This window comes from Seriola dumerili, unplaced genomic scaffold (assembly GCF_002260705.1).
Source record: "Seriola dumerili isolate Sdu_G_001 unplaced genomic scaffold, Sdu_1.0 BDQW01000505.1, whole genome shotgun sequence".
Taxonomy (NCBI): domain Eukaryota; kingdom Metazoa; phylum Chordata; class Actinopteri; order Carangiformes; family Carangidae; genus Seriola; species Seriola dumerili.
Genome location: NW_019174760.1, coordinates 286,781 through 301,151, shown reverse-complemented (window position 1 = coordinate 301,151; position 14,371 = coordinate 286,781). Strand labels below are relative to the sequence as shown.

The window sequence follows — 14,371 nt, the reverse complement described above, 5'->3', positions numbered from 1 at the left end:
TGTGTGTGTGTGTGTGTGTGTGTGTGTGTGTGTGTGTGTGTGTGTGTGTGTGTGTGTGTGTACTTCTATTCCCCTGTGGGAAAGAGTTTAAGTTTTAGACTTGTGGAGAAGTGAGGTAATCCTGGTCTGACCTTGTTTCTTCAGAGCTGGGAGGGTTTTACAGTTAAATAAGCTTTTTGGAAGACTTTCAGACATCAGCGTATCGTTCTTAAATTAACTTTCATCCCTTGTTTCTGTAACAAAATAAGACTGTGTCTTCTGACAGCGTTTTCAAAAATTAAAACTTAATTTTCTCTACATTTTTATGTAAAACTTGACACTTACATTTACTGTCCACACCCAGCGACATTAGATCACCATCATCACTCTCCTTTTAGCTCAGTTTTGGTCTCCAACAACTCCTGAGCACAGTGTCTGGCTCTTTAGCTTCCAGATGCTCGACGACGTTCAGCAGCTGCTCTCTAACGCTGCGTGTCTGCAGGTGCAGGTGGTTTATCGGAGCTTTTTTAGCTGAAAACAGCAGAAAACTGCTGCTGAACACGAGGTTGATGAGAGCAGCACCATCAGATACACCAGATCTTTCTACAGTATTTCTCAAGATACTTTCATATTAGATAATACCCAAGAGTTTTACATCACAATTTTCAGAACAATCTCAGCTCTTTCTATAACGAGGCTCCTTTTTAACTCTCACTGTGCAAAGACATCATTTGGGCTGAATGCTGAGAAATTGGTGCTTGAAATGTGTTCACCAAAGTCTTATGTTCATAGAAATAGAGCAACATGTGAGTAAAATAGTAGATAAATGTTTAATAAATGCCTAAAATGAAAACTGTCATTCTACCATAGTTTAGAAGCCTTCGAACTCCGCCTGTGAGTTACGTACGATCTCACATGAATGAAACAGAAAGTGGAGCATCCACAGATTCTAACAGCATTTAAATCATTTTTCTGCGCTTTATTATCGCAAAGATATTAACGGAAACATCCGTCGACCTCAGAGGTTAAAAGGTCAAGTTGTAAAACCAAAACAATGAACTGAAAGATGCTAAAAAACAAGAAAAAGCTCTGTAGAGTTGAGGGGAACTGCAGTCTCATCAAACACGTTCCCAAAGTCTTTGAGAGCAAGAACCTGCTGTGGATTCTGTGGATTTGTGACAGCGTGTAAATTACACACAGTCATTTGATCCATTGTTGTTATAAAAACATTGATTAGTGAAGCTTTAAACTCTCGTTTGGAAGAATGAACATCACTCTTTCCTGAGTATGAAGAGTTTATTCTAATCCACCTGCAAAACAAGAATATTTTCCACGGGCTGCTGCCAGTCACATCCAGCTTCTACATTTCCTCTCATCAAATTGTCAATACATCAGCAGGTGACACCTACAAACACGTAATCAATAGCTAAATTATTAGAATTAGCAGGACACTGACTCTGCGCAGCGGCGCGTATGAACATTAGCATCGGTCACTGGGAGCGTTAGAGCCGCGGCGTTGATGCATCTCCAACAACCATTCAGATGATGCTCAAGTCAAAGAGGTGACCGACCACCGACTGGATTCCTCCGGGAGAACCGACTGAAACCAGCCCACGGGTCGTCTGTGCTGCAGGTCATTATGACATCATCGTTAGGTTCTGCTGCTAGGCGACATCTCGTGGCCGTAGTGATGACGACAGGAGCGAAGGGAAAAGTGTCGGTGACGTAGCATAAAGAGAGACAGAGCCCACGTCAGGAGGAGGTGGTGGTGGATGGAATACTGTTACTGTAACCATGACAACAAAGATTGTCTGATGTCGAGGGAGCACTTATTTTAACCCAAATCACCATCTTTTCCTGAACCTAACCAAGCCATGACCGTTATTATAGTAACCATGGGGACGGTCGGTACGCCGCTCTCGGTATGTTACGGTAACCATGACAACTGAGGTCCGGTACACCTGCCGCCGTAGGGGCACACTGCCGTGGGTCGTGTCAGAGGGTTGTCCTGTGTAGTAGTTTAAGTTGGAGGAGTCGTTGGCATGAATATAATTGGACGTTAAGAGTCAGCTGTTCGCCAAACAGCAAATTAATAATCGTGTGAACCGCCTGCAGCTGGGTTTCCTTTTAATCATATTTTTTACATAAACAAAAGTTATATAAATATTTATAGTGTATACTTTCTGACAATTTTTCCTATTAATTTGACTAAAATGAGTTTTAAATGATTTTGAATGTTTTATTTGTTTAAATACATTTACATACAAAATAATACATACATATATATATAACTTTATATTTTTACCAACCCTTGTGTTGCTTTTATGGGTTTTATAATTAGCACTTATTTTTAGCATTTATACTTGTGTGTTTTTATTTATTTATAAACCTGTTAGCCCTTTACTTTTTTAAACACCCTGAGGTGTGTGAATATATGAATGTATGTATCTATATGTTATGAATTTTACTTATTACAATTATTTATTATCAACATTATTATTTTTTTTTTTAATCTTTTAGTATTATATTTATTATAATTTATTAAAAATAGTAAAGCTTTATAATAACTCGAGCTCCCGTCACCTTACCTGTGTCTGGGGCCTCGTTTAAACCTTTTTTATTTATTTAATGATGATTTTATTTATGAAGGGGGTTTGAACCAACCAGTCAATTCTGGTTTTAATGAGGGTCTTTTTAAGTGTTTTTGAACGTTCACGGTCGCTGCGTGTCCGTGCCCCTCGGATCTGTCATCTTCAGTGTTTAATCTGCAGTAAGGAGGCACATACCCAGTATCTGTTTACACACTTCATGTTTGTGTGTTGTTTCGCTTGTCAGCCGTCCTTGTGTGTTTTCTAACCGGGGGCCTATTTTAAGTACTGTTTGCCTCTGTCCCGGGTAACCTGCACATCTAAAGGCTTTATGAATATATTTGTTATTCTAAGCAGAAACATTATGTAATGAGGACAGATAGAAACGCACAAATGGTTATCGAGCCTCAGCTAATCATTACATCCATTCTCCCTACCAGGGCTCATCTTATGTCACATTCTGGGCACAGTATACAATCAGTGTTTAAACACAAAGTCTCACCAACTTCATTCATGAAAACAAACAAACAAACAAACAAACAAATGTCTTAAAGCTTAAGTTAGACTCGGCCCTTACAGAGGACGTACTGACGCTCTTTTAATGGTGCGCTGTTGTTGTTTCTCCCTCTTGAGAATATTCTCATAACACCAGCTGATGGAAACATATTTGGATTCTCTTTGGCCGACTTTTCAGATATTTGTTGATATTTATATTTCTCTCTCTCTCTCTCTCTCTCTCTCTCTTTGCCTTAGATCACAACCATCTGAACAACGCAGCCTTGTCTCCCCTGGGTCCAGCCATGGCTTTGTCTCATCCTCATAACAACCTGGGAATCGGCTTCAACAAGTACACCTCGCTCAAGGCCGTGGGTGAGTAGGGTTACTTACACACACACACACACACACACCTTTACAACACTTAAACATGCATTTAATCCAGTGTGACCCTTAGTATGTAAATAATGGATTAAACAAGCTCAGTGTACAGCGGTCAGTGAAGTCAAACATTGTACAGTGTAAAGGAACCTGAGTTGGGACGATAGAAAAACAGAACACGTCCACATGCTGCTGCACTCTGAGCGGGAGAGTGGTTACGGGAGAGGAAGCACCCATTAAGATAATAGATTTTTTATGAGTCTGACTCCCTGTTCGAAAGCTACGACTTACTCCTGATTTCCTCCACCTCAGGATAACTACATTACGGCAGTCGTGATGTCAATATTATGACTGAGATATGTCGCTGACAAGACAGAAAGCCCTTCGCCCCAGTTTGAGAAATCTGACTGAATATTTCACTGAGATCCAGTGTTTTTAAAACTATTAATAAATGATGCTCTTTACCAGCAGGATGTGTAAAACACTGCAGCAGCAGCAGAGCTCTGAGCTCTGCTCAGCGATCAGGCCGATCACCAGCGTGAACTCTTATTCTGTCTGCTGCAGCTAAATACAAACTTTACTGAAGAGCTGTCACTGTTCAGCAAGAGATTAGCAGCTACACGTGCAGCACAGCTCGGCTCGGTGTTATTCTGTCCACATGTCCAACAACACACAGAACTAAACCGATACGAAGCAACTAACAGCAACTGTGCGTTTTTGCACTAAAACTAATGAGCGACAAATTAGAAAAAACATAATTATTGTTATTGTCATCAGACACTGGTTTCCTGACATGTATATATTTGTAGGTTATGTAATTTTAACTCAGTAAATGATCCGTTTCATAATGTCTCATAGAATTCAGCATTATTATAGTTTGTAAACAAAATAATTATAATAATTGTGTTTATGAAGCTCAGACTTTAACCAGCTTTTTCTCAGTAATCGCTTCTATAAGTGCTGATGTCTTACCGATCGCTTATTTTATTTTTAATGATTTATTATTTCATTTATTATCTGTATTTTTTTATTACTACATCTCATTTTACATCAATGCTTTTAACATGTTTTTATTTTCTTTTTATGTCTTCTCATGTGAAGCACTTGGTGCATGTCATTTCCTTTACGAAACTTGTTTATTATTATTATTATTATTATTATTATTAATTGTTTATGAAATATGCAGAAATGTAACTTGAGCCATATGAGCACCTATAGATTTTGTACCACACCTTATTAATGCACTTCATGTTGGTTCCTGTGTTTTGATCTGTCACTTAGAATCATTAGTAACTCTCTCTTATGATACGAATATCGTGGTGTTACATGTTGGTGCATTAGCTTTATGAAACCGGGGGAAGTCCTGTATTGACCAAAGCATTAGGACATTACGATCACCGCTGACAGCCACTGTAACGCTGACAGTTAATGACAGCTTGCCTCTCTGTAAATAGTAATGATAATAATAACGATGTGGGAGGTAGGAAGGTTCCAGGATGGCATTGATGACGTAACTTACACAGGGATGGAAACTCAAGTGGTTCAAAAGATGAAACAAAGAATATATGGAGATTATTTACGGATCATACGGCGTCTAATGGTTTTTAAATCACCGATTAAAAATCACAGGACAAGCAAGTTTAACACTCCAACATACACAGATAGATGGGCGGTGAGTGACAGCAGTCTGGACAGAGGCAAGTTCAGGCCTCAAACTCACCCTCAGGCACCACACACACACACACACACACACACACACACACACACACACACACACACACACACACACACACACACACACATATATACACCAAAGTCCTCTGACACATAACATTGCAGCACTCTCTTCTCCCCTAAGTTACCGCACACGAGTTTAAACTTGTATAGACAGACAACACACACACAACACAACACCACACACATATAGTACGATCTATCATCTGATCACTGCAGACAGAGAAGGACACGGTGACGATGACGAGCAGCGACAGCTCGACACATGTACATGAACTGTTCATCGGCACAATATGCAAAGAGAGACAGAGCTGCTCATTATAGCTGAAGAGCATCAGACAGAAACTAAAGAGAGTGAGACGTCCAAAGTTCAGAAGGACAAAGCTGCTCTGGTTCTTGGTCTGAAAATAATGCAGTTTAAAATAAAAACAGTGGCACATTTACTGCTCTTCTTAATAATTTACCTGATGTCAGGAAGTGGCAGACAGGAGCAGGTGTCTCATTTCTCACCAACAACCGATTGAGCTGAAATTAAAACTGTCACAAGAAGATTTTATCATGATTTTCAAGCTATCGAACTGAGCTAACGTCAGCTCCATGACCTCGTTGATGACTTTTTAATGTTTCTTTAAAACAAGTATTGTAGATATGGTGAGGAATAATGTAAGATCAGGCCGTCACTGTATTTCCCTCTAATAAAACCCTCTGAAGCTTCATAGCTCAGTGTGTTTTCACTTTTCACATTTCCAGAGAAAAAGGCTTAAAGGGTGAAGATGTGCGTGGCAACGGTATCACTATATCTCAGCTAATGTTTGCTGGAGTGTAAACCAAATACAATAAAGAGCTGCTAACGTTAGCCTGAAACTCTGTTAGCTTCCAGCTTCCTTAAATACTTTGCAGTTGATGAAATAGAAAGTTTTTCTCTAAGATAACCTTTGATCCTACATGTGTAATAACTGAAGCTAGCAAGCTAGTTAGGCAGAGATGCTAACATAATGTCGCAGCAGATAAATGTGCTGTTGTTGTTACTATTGTGTATTTGGTGTTTTGGTTGGAAGGGCTGAAAGAGAAAAAAACGTGTCCAAAAACCTCATGAAAATAAATCGTTTTTTTAGTAATTAGTTTTTAAAAACCACAGGCAGAAACTGCAGCCATTAAGACGTTTAATTGATGACTCGGAGGCCACAGCAAACTGGCCTTTTTTCACTGTCTTCTTACTTATTATTGGAAACACGTTCTCAGCAATCAGCATTAAAATAGAAAAGAGCAGAAAAGACTCAGATAAGACAATAAGAGAAAAAACTGAGGCCGGCAAAACGAGCGACGCAAACTGACTGAGAGGGAGAAGAGCAGGGAAGACAGAAGCTCATCTCATTATTCTGCTCAGTGAGAGAGAAACAAAGGCCGATTGCAGCAGCAGCATCTTCCCCCCCGACCACTGAACGATGAGCATCAGCCGCATTTCACTGAAAAATACTTCAAAATAACAAAACCCCCTCGCACAGCGACGTGCAGCGCTCTCGCCCGTCCTCGCTCCACGTCGACGTCTTCACCTGTGTCTCTGATGACACGCAGACGTGGAACTGCTGCTTTGTTTGGTTTCTGTCCTGTCTTTATCTAATACACACACTTCAGTCCCGGTGTGTCGCGCTTCCTGCCATCAGGGACGCTGGGTCTCATGCAGCTGACACCAGATCCCAAACAATGACAACGGCAGTAAAGATAAAAAAAAACTAAAATAATGATCAAAACTAGAACTACCGACTCACAGTTGTATCCCTCCGCCGCTCAGACTAGTTCCAGGTTACATCCCTGTTGATCCAGAGTCAGAGAAAATATTGACTATTTGTAGGTTTTCGGAGGTCACTGTGACCTTGACCTTTGATCTTTGACCTTTAGCCACCAAAATCTACTCAGTTCATCCTTGAGTCCTAGTGAATGTTTGTGCAACATTTGAAGAAGTTCCGTCGAGGCGTTTCTGAGATATCGTGTCCGTGACAAGGGGACGGAGAGACAAAATGGCTGCTGCGGAGGAATAAAACTGATCATATAAAATGGAAAAACAATGGCATACTGTCATCCAGTGTATTTATTTTCAATAGTTTTATAATATAAACAATAAATCACCCTCTTCCTCTTGACCATCAACATGTAAATACAGGCGGTCGGCATCACAAATGATGCAGAACTCGTATCAGGTCTGAATCCTGGGACGATGAATCCACTGTGAAATATTTCATCATCACACAGATTCACGTCGTGACAGAAGATTCAGATCTATTTTTAATTCCTCTGGATAATTCATTCGCTCCGCTCAGTGGATCCGATGCAGGAGTTTTAAAGCATTGTTCAACATTTTGGGAAATGTGTATTTTTGTCGAGACTGATTCCACCCTCATGTCTTTCAAGTGAACACAGCTTAGCTTAGCTTAGCTTAGCTTAGCTTTACATGTGCTGTTAGGTGAAGTTATTTGACAGAGCCAGACCAGCTGTTTCTCCCTGTCCCCACTCTTTATGCTAAGCTAAGCTAACCAGCACCAGAGAGCTGTCATCCCCACATGCAGCGGTCAAAAGTTCAATCAAAACACCCGCGCAGCCAATAAACACAAGGCATCCAGCCAGGCACGGAAACTAAACAGGAAGTAAACCTGAAACTGGTCACTGTGGAAACGGAGCTCCTTCCCCAGGCTGCTCTCTGTCCCCGAGGGCACCCACAGCCTCCTCCTCCTCCTCCTCCTCCTCCTCCTCCTCTTCTTCTTGTGGAAGGACAGATACTTTGTTGCAGCGCGAGTCTGCGAGCCCCCACCCCCCCCCCCCACCCCGCTTCTCCCCTCCCCACCATTATCCTGCAGGAGGTAGCTGATGGATTATCAGGACCTCTCTAGCAGCTCGTGCAACAGCCCCCCCCCCCCAACGCAATGTGAGGAATCCTCGACACCCCCAGCCCCCTCCCAACTGCTCCGTGAGAGTCGATATTTTGCCTCTAGAAATGAACAAAAAAAAAAAAGAAAGAAGCTTGAACCTCGAGTAAACACGTTTCCTAAAATGTCAAATAATTCCTTGAAGCATGAATCGAGGAATAACGTTCTGTTGTTTCTCTCTAAGAAACTGGCCACAGAAACGATCCAATCATCTTTTCACACATGCTTATCAGTTCTCTTACTGCGCAATAAACAAGACAGCGGATCCACAGCTGCTGGCCGTGCGGCAAAGTCACGGCTAGGACACACAACAGCTCGGCCCGGGCTGCTGACCATTTGCCAGGTGAAACAGCGGGAATCTGGACCAAGCTGCTTCCTTCTTAAAACACACTGCAGCGGTTAACAGCTGATGTTTGTTTACTAAAATCTCTCTCACACAAAGCAAGACGAGGAGGAAGAGGGGAAGACGGAGGAAAAAAAAGGAAGCAGGAAGTACAAAAGGAATTTATAAAGAAGAAAAGAAGAGAGGAACAGATCAAAGAGGTCGGGAAACTGCGTGTCAGCAAACCTGCGCCAGGTGCAACAGCAGGACCCGGGCGCCAGCAGCTGTGAGGAATCTATCTTAAATAAAGTGAAAGGAGGACAGGTGAAGTGGCGGGGAGGAGGCGTCGGGTAAAGATGCTAAAGGTGAGCGAGAAGGTGAGAGGACAGAAACGTCACGGACGAGCAGAATCCGAGAGCGACAGGAGGAGGAAATAAACTTTGATCGGAGACAAGCTCATAAATAGTTCACCTGTGTTTTTATTTATTAACCTCGTGTTCACTTGGGCGTCGTGGAACTCGGAGCTGTTTTCATTGAAGATGCCGTTTTAAAACACGAACACATACTTCATGTGTGATTCAAGGAGCTCGACACGTGCGTCAGGTCTCCAGGAAGGAAACAACAGGAGACAGAAGGCGGAGGGATTTTCTTGAAAAGGGTGTGAAAGGCTTCGTGCCAGGCAGCTAGGACTCCAAGTTCTGGGCCAGGACAGCCTGAAGTCTTTAATTAAAGTCTAACGATCCAACAGTCTGAGCAGTATTGGAGATACTGTGGAAAAATGGCTGTAAAGTTAAATAACATCCGGTGATTGTTTATCCAAAATCACCTATAGCATTTTTTAAAAAAAAAGGTCAGAGAAGCCAAATTTAAAAAAAGGAATTATGAATTATTTCATAAAATATTGTCATGGAAACGAGAAGACGACTCCACAGACTCACTGATAAGGTTTTTAAAGTCAGTGAGAGATGAAATGATGAGATATTTCTGCAGCGTGGTCGCTTCAGGTCAACAAACGGGTGGAATAAGTTTTTGGTAGATTTTGAAGACTACATGAATTGGAGTGATCTCAAATTCCCCAAAAGATGGCTTTGAAGATGAAGGCGCTCCTCCAGCTTCCTCTGGTTCAAAGTTTTTTTTTTTTTTTTTTGTTTTGCACTTCAGGGTAAGGTTCCTTTATCGGCGCTGATCAGTGGAGAACCTGCGGAGACTAATGAGGTGAAACGTATGCGAGGTGTGAGTGTGTGGATTCTCTCGCAAGGATGTGATTTTATTTTTATTTTAAACTCCAGAATCTGCAGGACTTTCCTGACCGGAGAACATCAACACTATTCTCAATCCCTGCTCTGGAGTTTCCGTCTGAATCACCACGAGATATGAAGAAGTGGTGCAAACCGAGACGTAGAATATTTCAATCTGATGCAATACGAACATGACACCTGGGGTTGTAAATATTTCATGCGCTGTAAGACGTCACATGGCTGCGATGAAGTGTCGAACAGGAACACGCCGTCATGGAGAACATGGAGCAAATATAAGAGCAAAATCAAGTGTTTAAGAGGTTTAGGGCAGATCAACAGACAGTATGTGGTCACTGTACATGCTGTCCACACATTAAGGTTAGACAGGGACTGCAAATGAATTAGATAAAAATAAACAGGAGGTTGTTACAGGTAAGTTACTAAATGCACAGACTGAAATATAACAGAATAGAAACGATAACCCACACGCCGAAAACCAGCGGAAAGCAGAGAGATCACTGGAGGAACAACTGTGTTTTAGTCCTGGTTCCATTGTGATGTTAAAACACATTACACTGAGCAGGTTCCTCCACAACAACTGCTCAAACATTATTAAATGGCATTAAAAATAGACCAAATAGAATTCAGTGTGTCGTCAAACTGTGAAATCCTTCAGAGGGCCCCAACTTATGCAGTTATAATGCAGTGGCCCAGATTGGGCCCACGGGCCTCGCTTTAGGCAGCTGCTGGATGGAGAGCGAAAGCTGATGTTGGTGAAGAGTATGAAATGGAAAAGAGTGGAAGAGAGAGAGAGAGAGGGAGCAGATGGAGAGTCTGTGAAATGGAGAGGAAGGCACATAACACCGTCACCGAGGACTCGGCTGTCAGGTGCTGCTGCTGGCGACATGTGTGGAAACGCTCAAGCGGACGGCAACAGCAGTTTGTTGTGGGAAGAAAAAAGGGGCGTGTTTAATTCATTGTTTCTGTGCCGGCCCAGATTTTGTTCCCGCCCTGTCCAGAGATTCGGAGCAATTTAACTTGGAATCCCGACGCCGCACCGTAGCGTCACGCCATATAAAACATTTCCCTGAGAGCCTCGGGTTGAACATCAGTCTGTATTTACAACACGCGTGTGTGTCACATACTGTACATACACATACGCATCAAGAGGCTTATTCCCTTTTCAATGAGAGAAGAGTGTATGCTAATGTTTTCTTTGTCACACATGTATGTACACACACACGCACACACACACACACACACTAATCCTCGACTCTTACAAAATTTAAATTAAAGCAAATCAGTTCCTTTATTCATTCCCTCGTTCCTTCTCTCCAATATTGAGACACCGTATTTTTTTTTCTAAAGAAAAATATGCCTTGTGAAATAGGCCACTTTAATTGCTCTGCAATTTGAGTGATTAAAGTGATTAACTTAATTATTCTTCCTCTGTTTCTCTTCCACGAGTCCACAGCACAACGAACTTGTCTCGATCTGTCGACGCGTTTTTTGATAAGTGATCACATTTAACCTCGTGACATTTCCTATTGCTGCTGCTTTTAATGTGAACCTGCCGCTCACCACTCCACACTACTCTACTGACAGAATAATTATAGTATATTAATACATTTAATGGCTACTGCAGAAACAGACTGATCCTAAATAGGAGGAAATACGAGGTCTGATTGGATTACACCTTTAAACTGGTTTTCCTGGCAGTGGAAACAGTTTGAAACATCTAATATCTCTTATTAATAAAACCAATTTCTATGTGAAGAAACCATCAAAGGTGCTGTGTTATGTTTTGTGACGGCAGGTGTCGACAGGTGCCTCACTCCCATTGGAGAGACAGGTAAAGAGAGAGAGAGAGAGAGAGTTAACATTTGTGATGAACAGCAGCTGTTCACACGGCGGACTAGTACTGAAACCCTCGGACCAGCACGGAGGGATTTTACAGAGGGAGGAAGTCCGTCTCTCCTGAATGGACCCACGTGTGAAGTGTTCAATAAGCAGTTACCAGACTAGTGATAGCGCCGGACAGCTCTCTGACACGTGTGAATGTGAGTCGACTCCTCCAGGTGTTTTTCTTCTGGAAACACAAACACAAGAAGCTGCTCTCAGTCAGTCTCAGTCAGCTCCTACAAAACACTGGAGACGACTCGGCAGCAGGAAAACAGGCCTCTGCAAAAGTCATCAAAAATCTGGATGACTTGTGTTTGTGCCGTTTTCTTTGTACAGTAACTGAATCCCTGAATGTTTATAGATTATGCCATTAGTCTGATTTATTTTCTCTCTTCCCACGTTCAGTGTTTTGTTCCACTTGGGGACATCTAGCGTCATCAGCTGTTTGAGCTTGAAAATGTCTGATAGATGTTATATATTCACGTAACAGCATCTTCCTGCACAGAGGGGAGCCCGACCTGTAGGATCAGCCCAGATGTTCACACAGCAGTCGACTAATAAATAACCAAAATACGCTTTTATCAGATTTATAATAACAACTAAATATGTCTGGTATCCTGGAAACACCAACCTCCTGTGTGTGTGTGTGTGTGTGTGTGTGTGTGTGTGTGTGTGTGTGTGTGTGTGTGTGTGTGTGTGTGTGTGTGTGTGTGTGTGGTGTGTGTGTTGTGTGTGTAGGTGTGTGTGTGTGTGTGTCTGTGTGTGTGTGTGTGTGTGTGTGTGTGTAGTGTGTGTGTTCCTGATTGAGCAGAACATGATGTTTGTGCGACCGTGCGTATTATTTCTAATTTGGTATCTAACATAGAGCAGAGAGAGAGAGAGAGAGAAGAGAGAGAGAAGAGAAGACAGAGAGAGAGAGAGAGAGAAGAACAGAGCGAGAGAAGAGAAGAGAGAGAGAGAGAGAGAGAGAGAGAGACAAAAAGGAGAAGAGAGAGAGCACAGAGAGAGAGATGAGAGAGAGACAGTCAGAGAGAGAGAGAGACGAGAGAGAAGAAGAGAGAGAGCGAGAGAGCAGAAGCAGAGAGAGAGAGAGAGACAGAGAGGCAGACGAGAGAAGGCAGACCGAGAGACACAGAGAGAGAGAGAGACAGAGAGAGACAGAGAGGACGAAAAGCAGAGAAGAGCAGAGAGAGAGAGAGACACGAGAGAGACAGAGAGACTAGACAGAGAGAGAGAGAGAGAGAGAGAGAGAGAGAGAGAGAGAGAGAGAGAGAGAGAGAGAGAGAGAGAGAGAGAGAGAGAGAGAGGTGTAGTGGAGCCTGCAGGTGTCTTATTGTTTAGAGACCAACAAACTTCTCTTATAAGAGCCGAGAGAGATGAAGCAACGTTCAGGTGCGACGGCGAGAGGAGAGTTTTCCCTGCAGCCGGACACCTGCGTCGTTAGACGTTGATATTTGGTTGGATGAAGGCTGCGATGTCAGGTGACCATAACTCAGTGTCACGACAACGTCTAACTGACGGAGACTTTGGCACTACATTTTCTTCAACCGCTGAACTACCGTATTCCTACGCACGAGCTCACCTACAGAGCGCACTGTATGACGCCGCAGGTCAGCTGAGTGAATCAGGAAGTGCTCCGTGCTCCATAAGAGTCAAACTAATGTCTGTTTTTAACCATGAGCCAAGGATCATATTTGACTGATTTTATCATTAATCACTTCTCATTGTTGTGATTTCATCGTGACTCTGTTCTGCTTTTCCCTCCTTCCCTGTTTCTCTGCCCCCACCCATCCTCCAGACACGGCTGCGAGAGACTACTACAAGAGCTACCCAATGGTAGATTACACCCATCGCCAGTCCCCTCCCACTTTCCAGCCGATCAACTTCCACCCCAAGGACAAGCCCTTCCTCCCGCCGCCCGACATCCACGCGCCGCTGGCCATCACCATCAACGCCTCCCAGATCCCCAAGCCGAAGATCTCCAAGACCAACACCCACCCGCTCACCTCCAGCTCGGCCTTCAAAGTATGGGACCCCAGCAAGAGCCACGCCCCGCACCCGGCGGGCTCCCACATGACCCTCCAGGGGCAGCAGCATCACCCCATCCAGCAGCAGCAGCATCAGCCGCTGCACCAGCAGAACAGCCGTCGCCAGGCCTACTCCAACAAGAGGCAGTTCAGCATCGAGACGCTGCCCGAGCTCTTCTCGCAGCCGCTGGGCTACGGCCACTCGCCACACATGCACCCCAAGCACAAGGGACTTCCCACCAACAGCAAGACCGAGGTCACTGTCTGAACGTGGCGGTGAACGGGTGAATTAGACAGAAGAAGAGGAGACAAAAAGAAACAGAGCAAAGTCGAATAGGGAAATGTTCAGATATCTTTTTATATCCACAGCCGTAATGGCGAGACGGGGAGGGGCGAGAAATATCGTATCTGGAGTTTTTTAAAACTGCATTTTCCGCATCACTGTTGACAATACTGAGAATAACACGAGTGATATCTGCTACTTTTAAGAGCGTGGATCCGAACAGCAGCAGACGAGCTGTGAAGGCGGTGGACTGGCAGGTGCTGGCTGTGACTCTTTGAACCCGACGGCTCTTCTAAATAATTGAGTGGCCTCTCAGTGTGTTGGCACAGCTCTGTCCTCCTTCTCCTCTCAACACCCCCCCACCCCCCGCAACTCAATGACACCATGCGCAAAAAGGTTCAAATCCCTACACACTATTTACCGCACAAACGCAGCCAGACTCGGAGGCTGTCAGTGAGGCTGGGAGGGGAGCGTCTCCGCCAAGACTTTGGCCTCCCATCA

The 14,371-nt window shown here is 43.5% G+C and overlaps 1 protein-coding gene across 1 annotated transcript in view; it reads left to right on the top strand.

The window, feature by feature from the left end:
• LOC111235509 (protein shisa-9-like) overlaps nucleotides 1–13,875 on the top strand; it is a 114,876-nt gene extending 101,001 nt beyond the window's left edge. Inside the window, exons 3-4 of the mRNA XM_022763964.1 lie at nucleotides 3,321–3,437; nucleotides 13,359–13,875. Of these exons, the coding sequence (XP_022619685.1) occupies nucleotides 3,321–3,437; nucleotides 13,359–13,855 (614 nt within the window). The 3' untranslated portion in view covers nucleotides 13,856–13,875. The remainder of the gene's footprint in view (nucleotides 1–3,320; nucleotides 3,438–13,358) is intronic.
• The last annotated feature ends 496 nt before the right edge of the window (nucleotides 13,876–14,371 follow it).